General features: G+C 45.3%; 1 protein-coding gene across 10 annotated transcripts in view; it reads left to right on the plus strand.

Annotated features, from left to right (window-relative positions):
• Sin1 (SAPK-interacting protein 1) overlaps positions 1-15,678 on the plus strand; it is a 213,565-nt gene that overhangs the window by 170,196 nt on the left and 27,691 nt on the right. For all 10 annotated transcript variants that reach the window (XM_065449061.1, XM_065449062.1, XM_065449065.1 and 7 more), the window contains one exon: positions 9,684-9,812. In XM_065449061.1, the coding sequence (XP_065305133.1) occupies positions 9,684-9,812 (129 nt within the window). The remainder of the gene's footprint in view (positions 1-9,683; positions 9,813-15,678) is intronic.

A 15,678-nucleotide genomic window follows, 5' to 3' on the forward strand; every position in this document is an offset into this window, starting at 1 on the left:
TGTCCTCCAGCGGTTCGAATTTGAGGGCCTTCCCACGTAGTCTTAACTTTCTTCAACTGGGCGGCGATGTGTCCACTCATGACGGAGTAATCAGCCCCTGTGTCGACTAAGGCAGTGACTGCGTGGCCGTCGAGAAGCACGTCGAAGTCGGTGGTTCTTTGTCTGGCGTTGCAGTTAGGTCGTGGCGTCGGATCATGGCTGCGTCGTGTTGAACTGAAGTTGGAACGTCGCGTCGTCAAGTCGTCGTTCGTCGGTGTAGTCTTGCCTTCCTGACTTCGTCGGGACGGCGGCGTGTCGTTGTTATGTCGTCGAGATCGTTTCGTCGTCGTCTTCGTCGGCGGCGGAGGATCTTCGTCAGTTCGACGAACAGCAACCGCACCTCCATCGGTTGCTGCTTTTAGTTTTCCGGATATGGGCTCGCTGACCGGCCCCGAGCTGGGCCAGTGTATGGTCGGCGCTGCGGCGACAGGTAGCAGCCTGGTGATGGTGAACACGACGGTCGTCGAGAGCTCCACAGAGTAGCGGCGAGGTAGTCGGCGATATCGCGAGGGCGTTCACCTTGCTGCGGGCGCGGAGCGTTGACGGCGAAACCTCGCAGTCCCATTTCCCGGTATGGACATCGTCGGTAGACGTGACCCGCTTCCCCGCAGTGGTAGCAGAGCAGGCGGTGGTCAGGAGCGCGCCAAACGTCGGTCTTCCTCGGGTAGCTCCGCTGGGCGACGGGTGGGCGCGCTGTCGGCGGCGGCGGCGGTGGTCGACGGAATTGCGGCCTTACAGGGCCCTGGCGCAGTCGCTGAGGTGGGCCTTGACGGCGTACGACGGCGGCGTAGGTCATCGCTTCGGGTTGGGGTTGCGGTAATTGAGGTTGCACCTCCGGAACTCCAAGCGACCGCTGAACCTCATCTTTGACGATGTCAGCGATCGAGGCCACTTGAGGCTGCGACGACGGGAAGATCTTCTGAAGCTCCTCTCGTACGACTGCCCTGATAGCCTCGCGCAGGTCTTCGGAGGCCAGTGATTGAACTCCGGCATAGTTTGTAGCGTTGGTGCGGCGGTCGAATTGCCGGTTTCGCATCTCGAGCGTCTTCTCGATGCTAGTGGCCTCGCGAAGAAACTCGTCGACAGTCTTCGGTGGGTTTCGTACCATACCGGCGAAAAGTTCCTCCTTAACACCACGCATTAGTAGCCGGACTTTCTTTTCCTCGGACATTTCCGGGTCGGCGTGGCGGAATAGGCGGCTCATTTCTTCTGTAAAAATCGTGGTGGTCTCGTTGGGCAGCTGCACTCGGGTTTCCAGTAGTGCTTGGGCTCGTTCTCGGCGTACGACGCTTGTGAATGTCTTCAGGAAGGCGCTTCGGAAAAGGTCCCAGGTCGTTAACATGGCTTCTCTGTTCTCGAACCACGTCCTGGCAGCGTCTTCCAATGCGAAGAAGACATGTCGCAGTTTGTCGTCGCTGTTCCAGCTGTTAAATGCAGCGACCCTCTCGTACGTCTCGAGCCAGGTTTCCGGGTCCTCGAATGTTGAACCGCGGAACGTGGGGGGCTCCCTGGGCTGCTGCAGCACGACGGGGGATGCTGGGGCTGCCATTGGGGAGGACTTGGTGGCAATCTTCCTGCTCGTCTCAGGTAGGAGTCCGTGCTCTGGGGGCAGTCCTTGCAGCCGGCGGCTAGCTCGCTGGTCTTGGGCGACGTTGGTTTTGTCCTCGGGCTTCGGACTTGGATCGCGGCTTTGCGGGGGCGTTCGGTACATGAACGCACAAGCACCTCCACCAGATGTCACGTGGTAGTGACGGTGAATAACACAGTAGCAATACTGTGAACGACAAAACTAACTTTTATTGGGCGAACCTGTGCCCTCAAAACAGGCTACACTTACAGCACAACGATAGCGGCGAACACGCTCGGCGATCGTCGAAAATCTGATCAGCGGGTCAAGCGCGTCGGCTTTTATACAGTAGTCATCGAATTTTCCAGACTAATCGGCGGGACCCGCATGCCTTTCACAAAGTTCTACACCATGCGCGTCAGGCGAATAAATCGGATAACACAAGGTTCAGTAACAACAGACTGCGAATAGAAGCATCGATAACTTTCCAGAAACTTCGGATACATGTCCCGTGCTGTGCGATAAGATTTGTTTAGGCGGCGAAACGTGGTCGCTCGATAAATATAAGTACACGTGTCAATAGAAAAACAACAGAGGGTGTCTCCGGCTGCTTGAGTCCCACCAGTTCGGTGCGAGTGGTCGTCTCGTCCTGCAACATTTCTCACCGAGTCAAAACTTCCTACCAAAATACCCCATCCGACAAAGCTGCTGACCAAGGCTGAATTCAAGTACAGTAAAACCTCGTTAAGCCATACCCGCTTAAACAGTAGTTTCGTTTTAATAGTAGTAGTCAAATCCCCGACTCAGCGGTCATTGAACACAATGTGTTTTGTATCCGCATAAACCGTGCCAGCTTATTGTGTATGTATCGGTTAACACGTAGTGTTTCCACTTTTCGTTGCACAAACATAGCAGTGCGTCGTCTTCATTGGGTGGCCCGGCAGAACAACAAGCCTCAGAGATAGCACAACGGCCTCCAAGTGCCCTGTGCGTTTGCCTGTGAAGCCACATCAACATCAACATCATTTCGGCACCGTGCCAGAGAGCATTGTGGCGTCATGCAAGTGAAAACTCGTGTCATGCCGAAACTCGGATAAAGAAGACGCCGGGTGCTCAGCATAGAAGAAAAAAATAGATATCATTTGTCCTATCGAACGTTGCATAAAAAGTCGGCGCTGGCGCGCGACATTGGTCTACTGTTGACTGCGGTGTGTGGCATTTGGAATGCAAAGTTGCTCGCCAGCGCTGCTGCGACCGCAAAGAGATGTCGGCTACGAGGTTCGACTTTTCACCATCGTTGCCTCTGTTGTTGCCAAAGTGTCGCCTGGCGACAGTGGTAAGGATGACACTGAAAGCGACAGCACGGGCAATTCAGGCCCGACAGTGGCAGAAGCTGCGCCTTACGTCAGCCTCATGAATGCAGTCGTGACGAGAACAGCACCCACAATGAAAAGATGCCCCGCGACTTCTGCAATGCTACCGCGCCTGTTCACAGAGAATATGCAACGCCAACAAGGAATCTGCCATGCGAGTGTTTGCCAAGCAGAGGGGTCTGGCTGAAAAGCTAGCCTACAGCTTCAGCAAGTTTGAGGCCGCAGTCGTCGCTGAGAGGCCGTCGCAACATCAGACGAAAATAACATGTTTGTCGCTCGAAGTAAATAAATACTGCATGTTTTTTCCCCTTTCATCGCACTCTCTCCGAGTTTCGTTTTTGACAGGTAAGTGGGCGATCTCGTGCTATTTCGGTTAAACAGTACTACCGTTTAGTACGTACATTTTCTGAGCTCCAGCCAACTATGGATTAATGAGGTTTCACTGTAGTACGAATGTCAGCTTGCCAAAGCTGCAAGAATGATAACTTGGGCAACTTGGGCCCCACCAGCTCGACACACTCCAATGCGTCTCCTGCTGCAACGATTAGCACAATGCTTCGCATTACGTAGATGTCAACTACAGTTGAGTGCGCCACATTTTGTCTTCAAATCATTAGTTTTTCCGGTTAGCACATTTTTAAAGAACAGCTTTCTTTGAGTCTTTCTTCAATTTTTTTGCTGCTGCTGCTGCTGTGTTCTTGCATGCCGCAGCGTTGGCAGGTTATTCCAAGGGGGTATAAACATGGCAGTAGCATGGTAGAGAGGAAAGACGACGCGAGAAACTCGTTTGGACCTTTCCATCATGTCACATGTGCAGAATGCCCTCTGGAGCTCCTTGGGTGTCGCCACATTAGCCTCTTGACAGCTGTAATTATGCGTCACCACTCTCAAAAGCGTTGCAAACACTGCAGCGCTTCCTTTTCTAACATGCAAGTCTAGAGGGGACGGAGATAGAATTGTAGATAGGAGGGAGGAGAGGAGGCAAAAAATGGGTAGAACTGCAGCAGTCTCGAAACGAGTGAATAACAGCCTTGCCTCTTTCACAGTTGCCATACAGGGGGAGAGGGTGGGAGAGGAAAAAGCTGACTTGAGAAGGCAAGCAAACAGGCTGTGGCCACACTGAAGGTATGGTACAGTATGCTTCTGCTATTTCTGAAAAATAAACAGCATGCGAATGTCTAGCAGACAACTGACACAGAGCGTGCCGACAGAAAGCCTCATTTAAACACCGTAGGGTCTGTGCGAAACTACAGAATCAGTTGCACGTCAAATCAACATTTCTTTGCCCGCCGCAGTAGCTTGACAGCTATGGCATTGCTCGAGGTCGCGGGTTCAATCTCGACCGTGGCAGCCGCATTTCGACGGGAGCAAAATACAAAAACGTTAGTGCACTTAGATTTAGGTGAACATTAAAGAACACCAGGGTATCATAATCAATCCGGAGTCTGCCACTATGACGTGCCTCATAATTCAATCATGATTTTGGCGCGTACAGCCCCATAATTCAATTAAAGTTTAGCACTTCTGCCACGATTAAATGTGCCATGTGAGACATTGATAATGCTCAACCCTCTCAGAGATTATGAACAATGGCACACAACAATACCTTAGGCAAACATGTCTCACCTTGTTTTGTGTGTACTATGCAGACATATAGCAGCGGTGCATGCAAGTCACAGAGGAAGAATATTTAGGAGTTGAAACTCCTGTCAGCGCGAGCGACCAGGTAACATCACAAAAATGTCATGGGCCGACGGAGGCGCATGCAGTGGTAGTGCTTTGCGGCACATCGGGCAAGCTGCAGCGACAAAAAAGAAAAACAGACGCTTAGGTGGGCAGCTTGGGCGCGCTGATGAGCAGACGGCACAGACGTTCGTTTCAGCGGGCATGCCGTAATGTTGTGCTTGTGCACCCATACATCAAGCACCAACAGTTTTTGTCGGTGTCTGTTAGAGGGCCATAATAGTAACCTTAGTAATGGCCATCTTCGGAATTTGCTAGCCTAAAATGGGATGCAGGTGTTTCGTTGAAAACTGCAAGAGCTGGTAGAAGTCTTGCAGGGAAAATGTGAGCATCTTCAAAGATCCAAATGCTCCTGAACAACTGCAAGCATGGATTGCAGCAATTCCTGGGGACGGCCGCCAGCTCACATCAAGAGATTACATCTGCAAGAAGCACTTCACAAGCAACATGGTGAGACAGGATAAATACTACGGTGAGCTTAGAGGTGAGGTAATCCTGGACCACCTGGAAAAACTTGGACTGCATTCAGAGGCTGTTCCCTGCATCTTTCTTCTGTCTCCAGCATCTTTCACATCCCTGAAAAAGAAGCTGACTCCCCAGGAAGTGTCATCAAATATCAGTTGTATCACCATCAAAAGATCAAGAATGAGTGTATACGACAAGCCAGGAACATCAACGGCGTGTGTGACCCATGAGCTTTAGGAAAATCTGCTTGGTCATATACACAAAGAAATTCAATGCATGCCAGCAGCACTTACACCCATCCAATCAAAGTCATCACGTGGCCGTCAAACAATAGCGCCGTGTACAACCAAGAGCTACAGATCATCTTATTATAGTGGTAATCAAAAAGAATATGTTTTATTTTTTACTGTGCTCAAATGGTTGAAGCGTAGCACCAATTGCTGTCCTGGCTACCAGCACTAAAGCACGCGTGAGTGCCCTCAGTAGAACTTGTGCCAGACATGCAGCCGAACACGAGCAACACAGGCGACCGGTTGCCTTGGCAACCGAAACGGAAGTAATTTCTTTCTCGACCGCCAGGTACCACCAGCATGATAGTTGCTTCATGAGCTGGTGACCGTCTCTGGTCGCTGCAAGCAGCGGCGTTTCCACTCCCAAATGTTTCTTGCTTCGCGATGCAAGCTAACATTTAACATCAACTCACCACACTCGTTTTGTACTAAATGCTGAATAAAAAAGCAAATAGCATAGAAAGCTTTGCTTACATCAATTCCCACAGTGCATGAGATCCACATATATTTTATATAACATGTTTTTCTAAAATGTTTGAATGAGGTCCTACTGTATTTCTTGTGAACAGTGTGAAACCTGGGTAATTTCCAACTTTTCCTTAAGAAATACTTTTAAAAAAACATATCTTTTTCAGGCCATCCAAAATTTCCAGAAATCTTACATCTCTATTGGGCCCACGAGTGGAGAGTGAAAAAAAACTAGATATCTTTTTATTATTATATATACTTCCTTGCCATAAAAAGTAGGCCAGTTTTGAGTGTGTCTGTGTATTGTGCTTCTACTTTAAGATGTGTTGGTTGCAACATACACTGTGAGGGGATGAAATGTAGCCTTACGCTTGCGGTTTTGATGAGAAGTAATGTGAGGGTAATTGGTCAGAAAGCTTTAGAAAATTTGTGGTTTTGTAGGAGCACAGGGGAAAAAGATTTCTGCGAAAGTAAGGATTTACTATTTTACTTTTCTGAAAAGTGCATGAAGAAGATATGAAGTATGCACAATGCTTATGGTTTAACTCCTCAAGTATGACATTGACAAAAAAAAATCATTGCACCGTATAATTTTCTATGTAAGGCAACCACAAGATTTCAAATGTAAAGCTTTCAACTGCAAATTTTTCATACAAATTGTTCGTTAGAAAAGAAATGTGTAAGACCAGTCTCGGAAGAAGAAATAGAAAATGTGAGAAAGATCTCGCAAGTAGCTGTAGTAATCCTGATTTAATAACACACAAAAAAGCATATATATTGTAAATTACTAGGATATGGGATAAATAGTCCGAGAAAACGTCTCAAATATGCCCTAAGTTCATCGTATGTATTGGTTGGAGTGCAATTAAGGCAGGTTCACATAACAAGCTGAGTACTTTATTAAGGCTGTGAAGTCAACCAGGGATTCAGTTCGTTGGGTGAATCCAGCTTTTTAAAGGGACAAAAGAAGAACATCAAGTTAAGCTAGGCTACTCAATTGTGCACCTGGAATATTGTATAGGTCAATCCTCCCATAAATGGAAGCTTGGTAAGCCAGAATAGATGCAAAACCTAAAGATGTGTTCCCATACTTGCCGTAGACAGCTGAATAGACAGCTAAGCAGGCAGCAGCTATCGTAAGTCTCGTTCCAATTTTGATGAAGCTGGCAAAAAAGACAGCTTTTGCAGACAGCATCAAAGTAAAAAACCATGCAGGCTTCTTTGACGTCCAGGCAAGATTGTGGCCGAGCAGAATGCTTGGAGACTCGACAGGAAGGTCATCTGTGCTATTTCTGTTCTAAATACCATTTTCAATCGATCCCATCACTGCCGCACTGCCGGCGTCCATTACGAGACAGAGTTCCTTGGCCAATTTCTCCCAAAAAGCAGCCTGCCTGTGACAGAGCCTTGTCCCTACAAAACCAACCAATCAGGAAATTTCTAAGTGCTCCCAACTGCTGCCAAGAGTCCCTGCATTGTCCTCACACCTATCAGGTTCTCTGGAGTCCTAGTGCATGCCAATTGCCAGTCATTGCTGGTGAAATCTGTTCATGTTTCTTGACCTGAAAAACGGAAATATATATAGTTGCACGTATGCATGATTATATATATTGTAATACTATCAGCAATCTTTGTAGTCAAAAGCATGATTGTTCATGATGTTTGCTAAGCAACTATACAACAAATTCATTTGGTTTCAGTGAAACCAAGGCTCTAATGGTTAACACTGTAGCAATACGTACGACGGTTGGTGCCACCGTCACTTTTTTGAACACTGATCACTTTGCCAACACGTTTTTTTTTTTTTTTCTCCACGACTGTGATGGGAAGGGAAAGGTAATGGTTGTGTGAAGGAGGCCTAACACACTCTCCATAGTTGCTCTGCATATCTGCAAGGATGGTTCTGTGGTGCTTCAGCACTCCTGACAGTCACAGAGCAAGAGTGCAGCCCCTTGGTTGACTTGGTATAGCATCCTTTAGTGCCTGCGTTAAGCAGTGCAGACGAAGACGAGGAAATACACATACACACTTGATCATGTGTGTACCTTGAGAGGAAGCTTTAGCTCGGGCCTAACTCCAATGCGGCCTATTCAAATACATGTAAAACACAAAAATTTTTTTCTGAGGTAACCCGTGGACTGATTTTTATGAAGTTTGTTGCATGTTAGAGAGAAAGTTAAATTTTAGTGACTGTTGGAAGCGGAATTTTCATTTAGGTCCTGAATTTTGTTAAGAATTTTCAAATATTCGAAACTTTGAAAAACATAGAAGCACGAAGTTTACAAATACATAGCTCTGCATGAAGAACAGATATCGCGGTTCTGTAAACGGCATCCATTAGACCATTGAAAGCACACAAATTTGATATGTCGTTTTTCAGCTTACGTGAATTCGTTACGTTGTGTACGAAAGTTCTGCAAAAGCTGTATTTCCATATTACTATTTTTTTTTTCATTCATGTGTAACATATCAATTTTGTCCGCTTTAGATGTACTATTAGATGCAATTCACAGAATCGTATTATCATTTTTCATTGCTGAGTTAGAGTTGTAACTTGATAGTTTCGTTTTTGAAAATTTTTGATTTTTGCCAATTTATAATAAAAATGAGGACCTAAATTAAAAATTAAAAATTAACAGACACTAGATTTTCAGTTTTTCTTTTAAATGCAACAAACCTTGTCAAATTTCATGCAGTGGTTGCAGAGAAAAATGAATTCTCCTTTTACATGTATTTAGATAGGAGCACTCGAGCTAAAGCTCCCTCTTAAAGGAGTGCTGAGATGACAGTTTGACCTCCTCTTTTTTTTTGTAATAAATGAAGATCCTGGAGCCCGAAATCATAAAAGAAATGTACTAGCAAGCCTGAGAGTGCCCTAAATAAGTTACTGTAAAAGCTTTTCTACAAATCTTTTGGAACAGCAGTCAACGACGGAATGAGAACGTAAGGCACATGTATGTAGGACAGATGAGACGGCGCCTCAGCAAATGCATCAGGTAACAGGCTCAGTCTCTCGGCAAAGGACGTGGGAGCAACCTAGCTGTTCATGTGGTTGTACTCTCGATTGCGGCTGTACTCTGTGGTTGTACTCTTAGATTTCGATCAGTACCATATTCTTAGGTGGCACAAGGACCAAAAATGTGTAAAATTGTTAAAGCGTATTCAGTTCATAGGAAGGGCCCCTCTTGCATCAGCGCACCATCGCTCAGCTTAATTGATAAAGAGTATTATATGGACAGTTTGATCATCTGGTCAAGTGACTTGGCTGTGCACTCTGGCTGTTACATTTGCTATTTGGTGTTGCACTGTACTGAATCTTAACTGCTTGCACATCTTCTTTCAGTATATATGTTCTTTCTAATAAAACTTGTTGTTAGTCTGCACTCATATGTTGTTTTTTTGTCCCATCGTTTAGCACTGTTCCAAAAGTTTGAATGTACCAACAAGCTGAACTTTCAACCCTTCTGCTTTTGTACGAATAGTTTCAGTTTCGTTTACCAGGAGGTGCGTGTGTCGTGATGTCATGGCAGGCAGTGGTCATGTTGAAGCAGAATATTGCGATGATTTAGCACTCACTCCAGCTCGCTCAGTCATCTGTCATGCTGCTATTTTCGGCCACATAATGAGTAGCAGCATAGATTTTCTTTGTTGGCCATTGTAATGCATGCTAGGCTGCAGCAGATGTGTTCCATTCCCTGCACTTTTTTATTCATTGTGCGTCTGCATTTGTGCGTGCAGCGGTGTTGTCAGCAACCCAGCCAGATGATTATGCTGACCGGGACATGACCGCCATGGAGGCTCACCTGTACCAAGCATTCAACGTGGCCCTTGTGCCTCGCATTGGGCGCAACACTGAAGTCCAACTAGGTGAGCAAAAAAACAGCACTCACTAAAACTACAACTGCCACTCACCTAGTGAGGTTTTATATATATATATATATATGTATATATAAATTAGGTTAGGAATGGGCAAATAGCGAATCTGAGGCTCAAAGCAAATAGTGATTTGGTCGAATAATTTCTGTATTTATCACATATTCAAAAAATGAGCAGTTTTATCATGACCTGACTAATTTACACAACTTTCAAAGAATTAGAACACATGTAGGCACAGCATTTTGTGAAATTGACAACTATCAACAGTTGAATTTTATTCAGAAATCACACACTGCTTTTCTTTCCTGCATTCACAAGTTTTCATGGAAAAATACCAGCTGCTCCACGTGGTCTGGGAGCAGCAGTTCCTGCCGGCTGCTAACATTTCCTGCTGTTGAAAACAGCCTCTCACTCCTTGCCTGTGTGGCAGGAATCGAGAGGTACTTTTGGTCAGCACCTTGGTCAGCGCTGGGAGGCTCTTCCACCACTCCAAAGAGTTTTCTGACTTTGGAAGCACAGAGGTAGCCAAGTAGTCTGCCACTTGGCAAGGAACACTTTCATGTGCATTCTTTTGCACTATGTTGGAGCTTAATGAAGAAAAAGCACTCCACAGAGTGTCAGCTGGAGGCTTCTCCATGTCTGGGCAAACAGATGTTCAGGCACAATCGTTTTGGGCTGGCATGAACTCATTTGCTGATGTTGAAAGTGTGGCTTTTGACCACTTTTTTTGGCTCTCTTCAGTGTAGCAAATGTCTTTGTAGCGAGGGTCAACTAGCATTGCATTTGATGGAACATATGCCATTTTTAAGCCAGGAAACCTTGTTGCAAGACAGCACAGAAGGCTCCTTGCCAATGATGCTGCTTCCTCACCTTCAGACACATGCCGATGCAGCACCACTTTTGTACAATGCATTAGAGCTGTCACTTGGAAAAGTGTAGGGTAGCACTCTGTGCACAGCTTGGTCGTTGCTTGGTCTAGGGGCTGCAACACTTTACAGCTGCAGCCATTAATTTCCATTCTTTGGAGTTCAAGTTGTCTACATCACATTCACAAAGTTCAATTGAAATAGGGGCACGGAGTGTGACGAGTCTCTCCTTCATGGTGTACTCGCCGTTCTAGCGTGTGGGGACGTCTTGAATCACTTCATGCTGGACCATGTGCATGTCCTTTTGAATGTCCATAAGCCGTGCACGCACACTTCTCTTGTAGCGACCCACAATTGCTCAACACTTTGCACAAAGCTGGAAAAAACTTGCCACTTCCCTTTTAGCATCATTTATACACAGCTGCAGGGTAGGCGCAAAAGAGAGAAGTCCTTAGCAGTGTGTTCAATGGGGCTGGTTGGTTCATCTTTAGAATAAAAACAGGAACAGCGCAACACAGGGCGAGTGATTAAACAGGACAGAGCGCTGACTAGGAACCAAATGCTTTATTTGCAGAAGAAGCATATAAATACATCATGAAGGTGACATAAAGAATAGAAAAAGAAGCATAAGTGTCAGCCACGAAGATAATCAATTTGTTTTGTTGAGAGCAAGAGGGATGCAGAGCTGACGTTCGCGTTGCCACTTTTGAATACACAGTATGCTTCAAAAATTTTCCGCACACGCTTTTCACTATATCTGCCGATTATTTCGCACTTGTTAAAGATCGGGGTGCAACCACACATCTTCAGTGCGCAGCTAGATGACTGTACGGGTTCCCTTTCAGTGAAGCGGCATGGTCGCGCAGGCGATCATTAATGCACCTCCCTGTTTGCCCGCTATAGCAACGTTCACAATCAAGCAGGATTTTATAGACGACCTCCGTTGTACAGTTAATAAAGCCCTGAACATGATTTTTTTAGCAGCTTTTGCATGTGACAGTATCCTCCCTATTGACTATTTTGTGCAACCCGCTCAGTTTATTAGGGGTATTGCACACCACCCTCACTCCTGCCTTGGCCGCAATTTTCATGATGTTATGGGAAACACGGTGTACATAAGGAATGACGGCAAGCCTAGATCTGGAAGGCGGTGACTGGAAAGTTTGTTTTCCGGCGTTCTTTAACTCATTTACAAGGTCACCAGCAACACTGCACAAAACGCTGGTCGGGTAGCCTGCTGATGTTAGTCTGTTGACTTGCACTGAAAAGCTCTGTTCAACAGAGTGCTCGCACGAGCCCTTCAAAGCAGCTTGCAAACATGCCTTAGCGATGCCTCATTTTGCGGGTTTGGAGTGAGCAGATGAAAATGGGAGAAGCCCTTTCTTTGAGCGAGGCGAGTAGCTCCTGATCCGGGTCCCACATTTTCTCACATGCTGGCATTTTCTCAATGGCCACGATTACAGTTACGGCGGAAGGCATCGAAAAGCTGATCGACAAGTTAAAATTATCAAGCAGGCAATCCTGGCCACAATTACATATCTGCTAAGGTACCACAGTACCACAGTACCATCAAGTTGTTTATTATAAATAACCTTTACTCAATCTCTCAGTGAAGGCACGCTCCCTGATGACTGGAAGATTAGCAAGGTAGTCCCGGTATTCAAAAGTGGTAACCAGTCTAATCCTTAAAATTATTGTCCAATCTCTTTAACATGCATTGCCTGCAAACTAATGGAACATATAATTTATTCTCAAGTCACCCTACACCTTGATAACAATGGATTCGTCTTTCTGGTCTTGTGAATCACAGATTTTTGAGTTTACCACCAAGCTTCATTTAAACCTTGATTTATTGTTTCAAACTGATGTAATATTCTTAGACTTCTCAAAGGCATTTGATCGTGTTCCCCATCTACAACTAATCTGCAAACTCTCTTCTCTCAGCCTAGACCCACAAATTTTAGCCTGGATTAAATGCTTGCTCACCGACCACCTTCAGTACACCGTTATAGGAGGATGTCCTTCAGCCTCAACCAAGGTACTTTCTGGAGTTCTACAAGAATTAGTCCTTAGTCCACTTCTTTTTCTCATCTATATTATTGACCTCCGCTGTGGTATTTCATCATCTATACACCTCTTCGCAGACAACTGTGTCCTTTATCACCGAATTTCTACTGAGTCCGACCAGGTCTTTCTTCAGAATGACCTGCATTTAATAGATAACTGGTGTACCAAGTGGTTGATGCAAAATTAACATTTCTAAATGTAAATTTATTCAAATTTTCCACTTGCACGCTATTATCACCCATGCGTACTCATTACACACAGTCAACATCTCGCAAGTACGAACGTTTCTGCTACCTCGGTATCCTAATCGCTAGCAATCTAAACTGGTCGGAACACATCATGAAGCTGATCGCCGACAGCTCTTAAACACTAGGCTTCACCAGAAGAACATTATCGTAGTCACCCCCTTCAGTCCGTAAACTGGCCTACGAAACTTTTGTTCGAACAAAACTTAAGTACTTCTGCAATTTGGTGCCCACGTCAAACATATCTAATCAATGCAATACAATCTGTCCAGAACCGTGCTGCTCGATTCATATCTTCAAAATATGACTACAAAACTAGTATCAGCAGTATTAAGTCATTGCTCAATCTACCCACATTAGTCTATTAATGCAAGATATTGCTTCTATGCTTATTCCATAAGCTGTACTACCATTTCCAACATCTGCGCCAATCACTTCTACCACCAGCACGTTCGTCACGGCACCTGTTCAATTCACTCAGTTTGCAGCGCCTGTATGAATCAACTTCTGCATTCAATAAATCATTTTCATCCGTAGCAATGTAGGAACAGAATGAACTCCCAGGTGCAATCGCCATGGAAAGTGCTCCTGATGAAATTAAAGAGCGGTTGCTTTCACATTTTGGAAATTAAAATTGTATAAATTTCTCTTTGCTTCTAAGTGTTGTATATGAAGTCACCTATACTTCTATTTTATTTCACTGTATTACTTAAACTGCCTTATTTCAACTCATTATTGTTGTAACATCTTTGACTTGTGTATATTTTATAGGATGACTCCCCCCCCCCCTTTCATATACCCTGTAAAGGGTCCTTAAGGGTCCAATAAATGATTATGATGATGAAGGAGGGTTCACTGTATAAACATGAAGAAAACCATAAGAACAGGGTTTAGCACAAGAACCTTAAGACAAGGACATGAAAAAGAAGACGGACACTCAAGCACATTCACTAGATTCACAAGCACACTAGCGCTTCTGCTTCTGTCAATCTTTTTCACATCCTCATCGTTAGGTTTTTGTATGAAACACTGGTTTCTAGGTTTGTGCGACTATAAATCTTTTTTTTTTTTTCGTTCCAGGTGAAACTGAAGTGAGTAGTAATACTGTGCAACAATTTCGAAGGGAGCACAGTAGATTCTCGGTAATTGGAAATTGCGTAAATGGAACAAGAGCCTTATGGTTGGTTGGTTTTGCATTAAAGGGGCCCTGAATCACTTTTTATCAAAGTCAAGAAATGCATCTGAAGTTAAATTAGACTATTTCAGAAATACATTGCAGCAAGAAGTACTTCAGTCTGTTCAGAAGTGGAGTAATTGGCAATTAAGCAGCCCCATCACGATGCTTCCACTCCTTCTTCGAGGACTTGCACTGCGAAGGCTACGGTGCCTACAACGCTCAGCCGACTGAGCGCCACTGTGGTGTGCAGTTCAAATTTCATTTTGGATGTTCACGTAGATGCCACTATTTTCAATTTTGGTGCCTATGACACGCCAAATGCGGTTGTCCTCTGCGACCCGCAGTGCACTCAGCCAGCGGACTTGTCGCAGCACCTCGCGGCGGCCGTGTTGTCTACACTACGTAGCAGACCGCAGCTACATGCAAATGCCGTGCGTAGACACAGGGTTTGCTTTGTGCACAACAAGGCTTGAGTGGGCGCTCATGCTCATATGCTCCTGTATGGCTGTGCTACGAGGTGTGGACTGACTTTGTCCTGTGCCAGCTTGACTGATGGATGGTGGCTACATCCAACTTGCAGATTTTAAAGCGCTATCAATAGATTAATACGAAGCAAAGTCTGCCAAGGCGTCTAACCAGGAGCAGCCAGGAGTGAGTGTGTTTTGACCTTAAGTCTCACGTGGTTTGAGGCTAGTTGAATGTTCAAAACTAGTCGAAATTAACAAGACCCAATGGCTATGACACGGATAAGCAGGGTGGCCAAAGTTTAATTCCTGCGTGTACAGCAGCGCTGAGCATGAGTAGATGATAGTTGGCTTCTTCCGGAAGTACGTAATTATTATAGGATTTCAAAAGCAGATTTTCGCTTAGCTCAGCCTGTTTATTAAACTGCGTCAATAAATACACAGTAAGTGTAGGAAGAAGCGCACTGATCCAAACATCCTTCTTGATTGATGTCAGCTGTTAGCTAAAAGCAGCCGTGCATGGGAATCTGTTATATTACGAAATAAAGCTCCCAGGAAAGAGTGACGAGCAGGCTTCTGTTGAACAGAAAGCGTTTGAAGGAAAGGTGACCTTGCGTTGCGCTTGGGAGCTCCACGCACCACACATGACTGCAAAATTTGGCTGAGATGTTCTCAGCAGCGTATGCTATCCATGGACTGTGTTTTTTCACCAAGCCGATGAGGAGGTTCAGGATCCCTTTGAGGCTATGGAAAAAAAAAACTTGTTAAATGGAACCATATTTTTGCGAACTCCTGGAAAACTGAACTAAAAATATAACCAAAGAAGAAAACTGAGTGGCCAATCTCAGTGCCATCGTGACAGGCATCAGTGTTTGTGCCTTACTTTTTTCGGGTTTTGTCACCAGTTCACATTCTCGCCAAGGCGTATTTTGTTGGCTTTTATTGGTGCCATGCTTAGTGTGGGTCTACCGGGGCCATGAGTGGCTGTGGTTCTTTGTGTTGGAAATATCAGTGAGCAGCGAGTTTGTTTAGTTTTTC

Source organism: Dermacentor albipictus, unplaced genomic scaffold (assembly GCF_038994185.2).
Source record: "Dermacentor albipictus isolate Rhodes 1998 colony unplaced genomic scaffold, USDA_Dalb.pri_finalv2 scaffold_13, whole genome shotgun sequence".
Taxonomy (NCBI): domain Eukaryota; kingdom Metazoa; phylum Arthropoda; class Arachnida; order Ixodida; family Ixodidae; genus Dermacentor; species Dermacentor albipictus.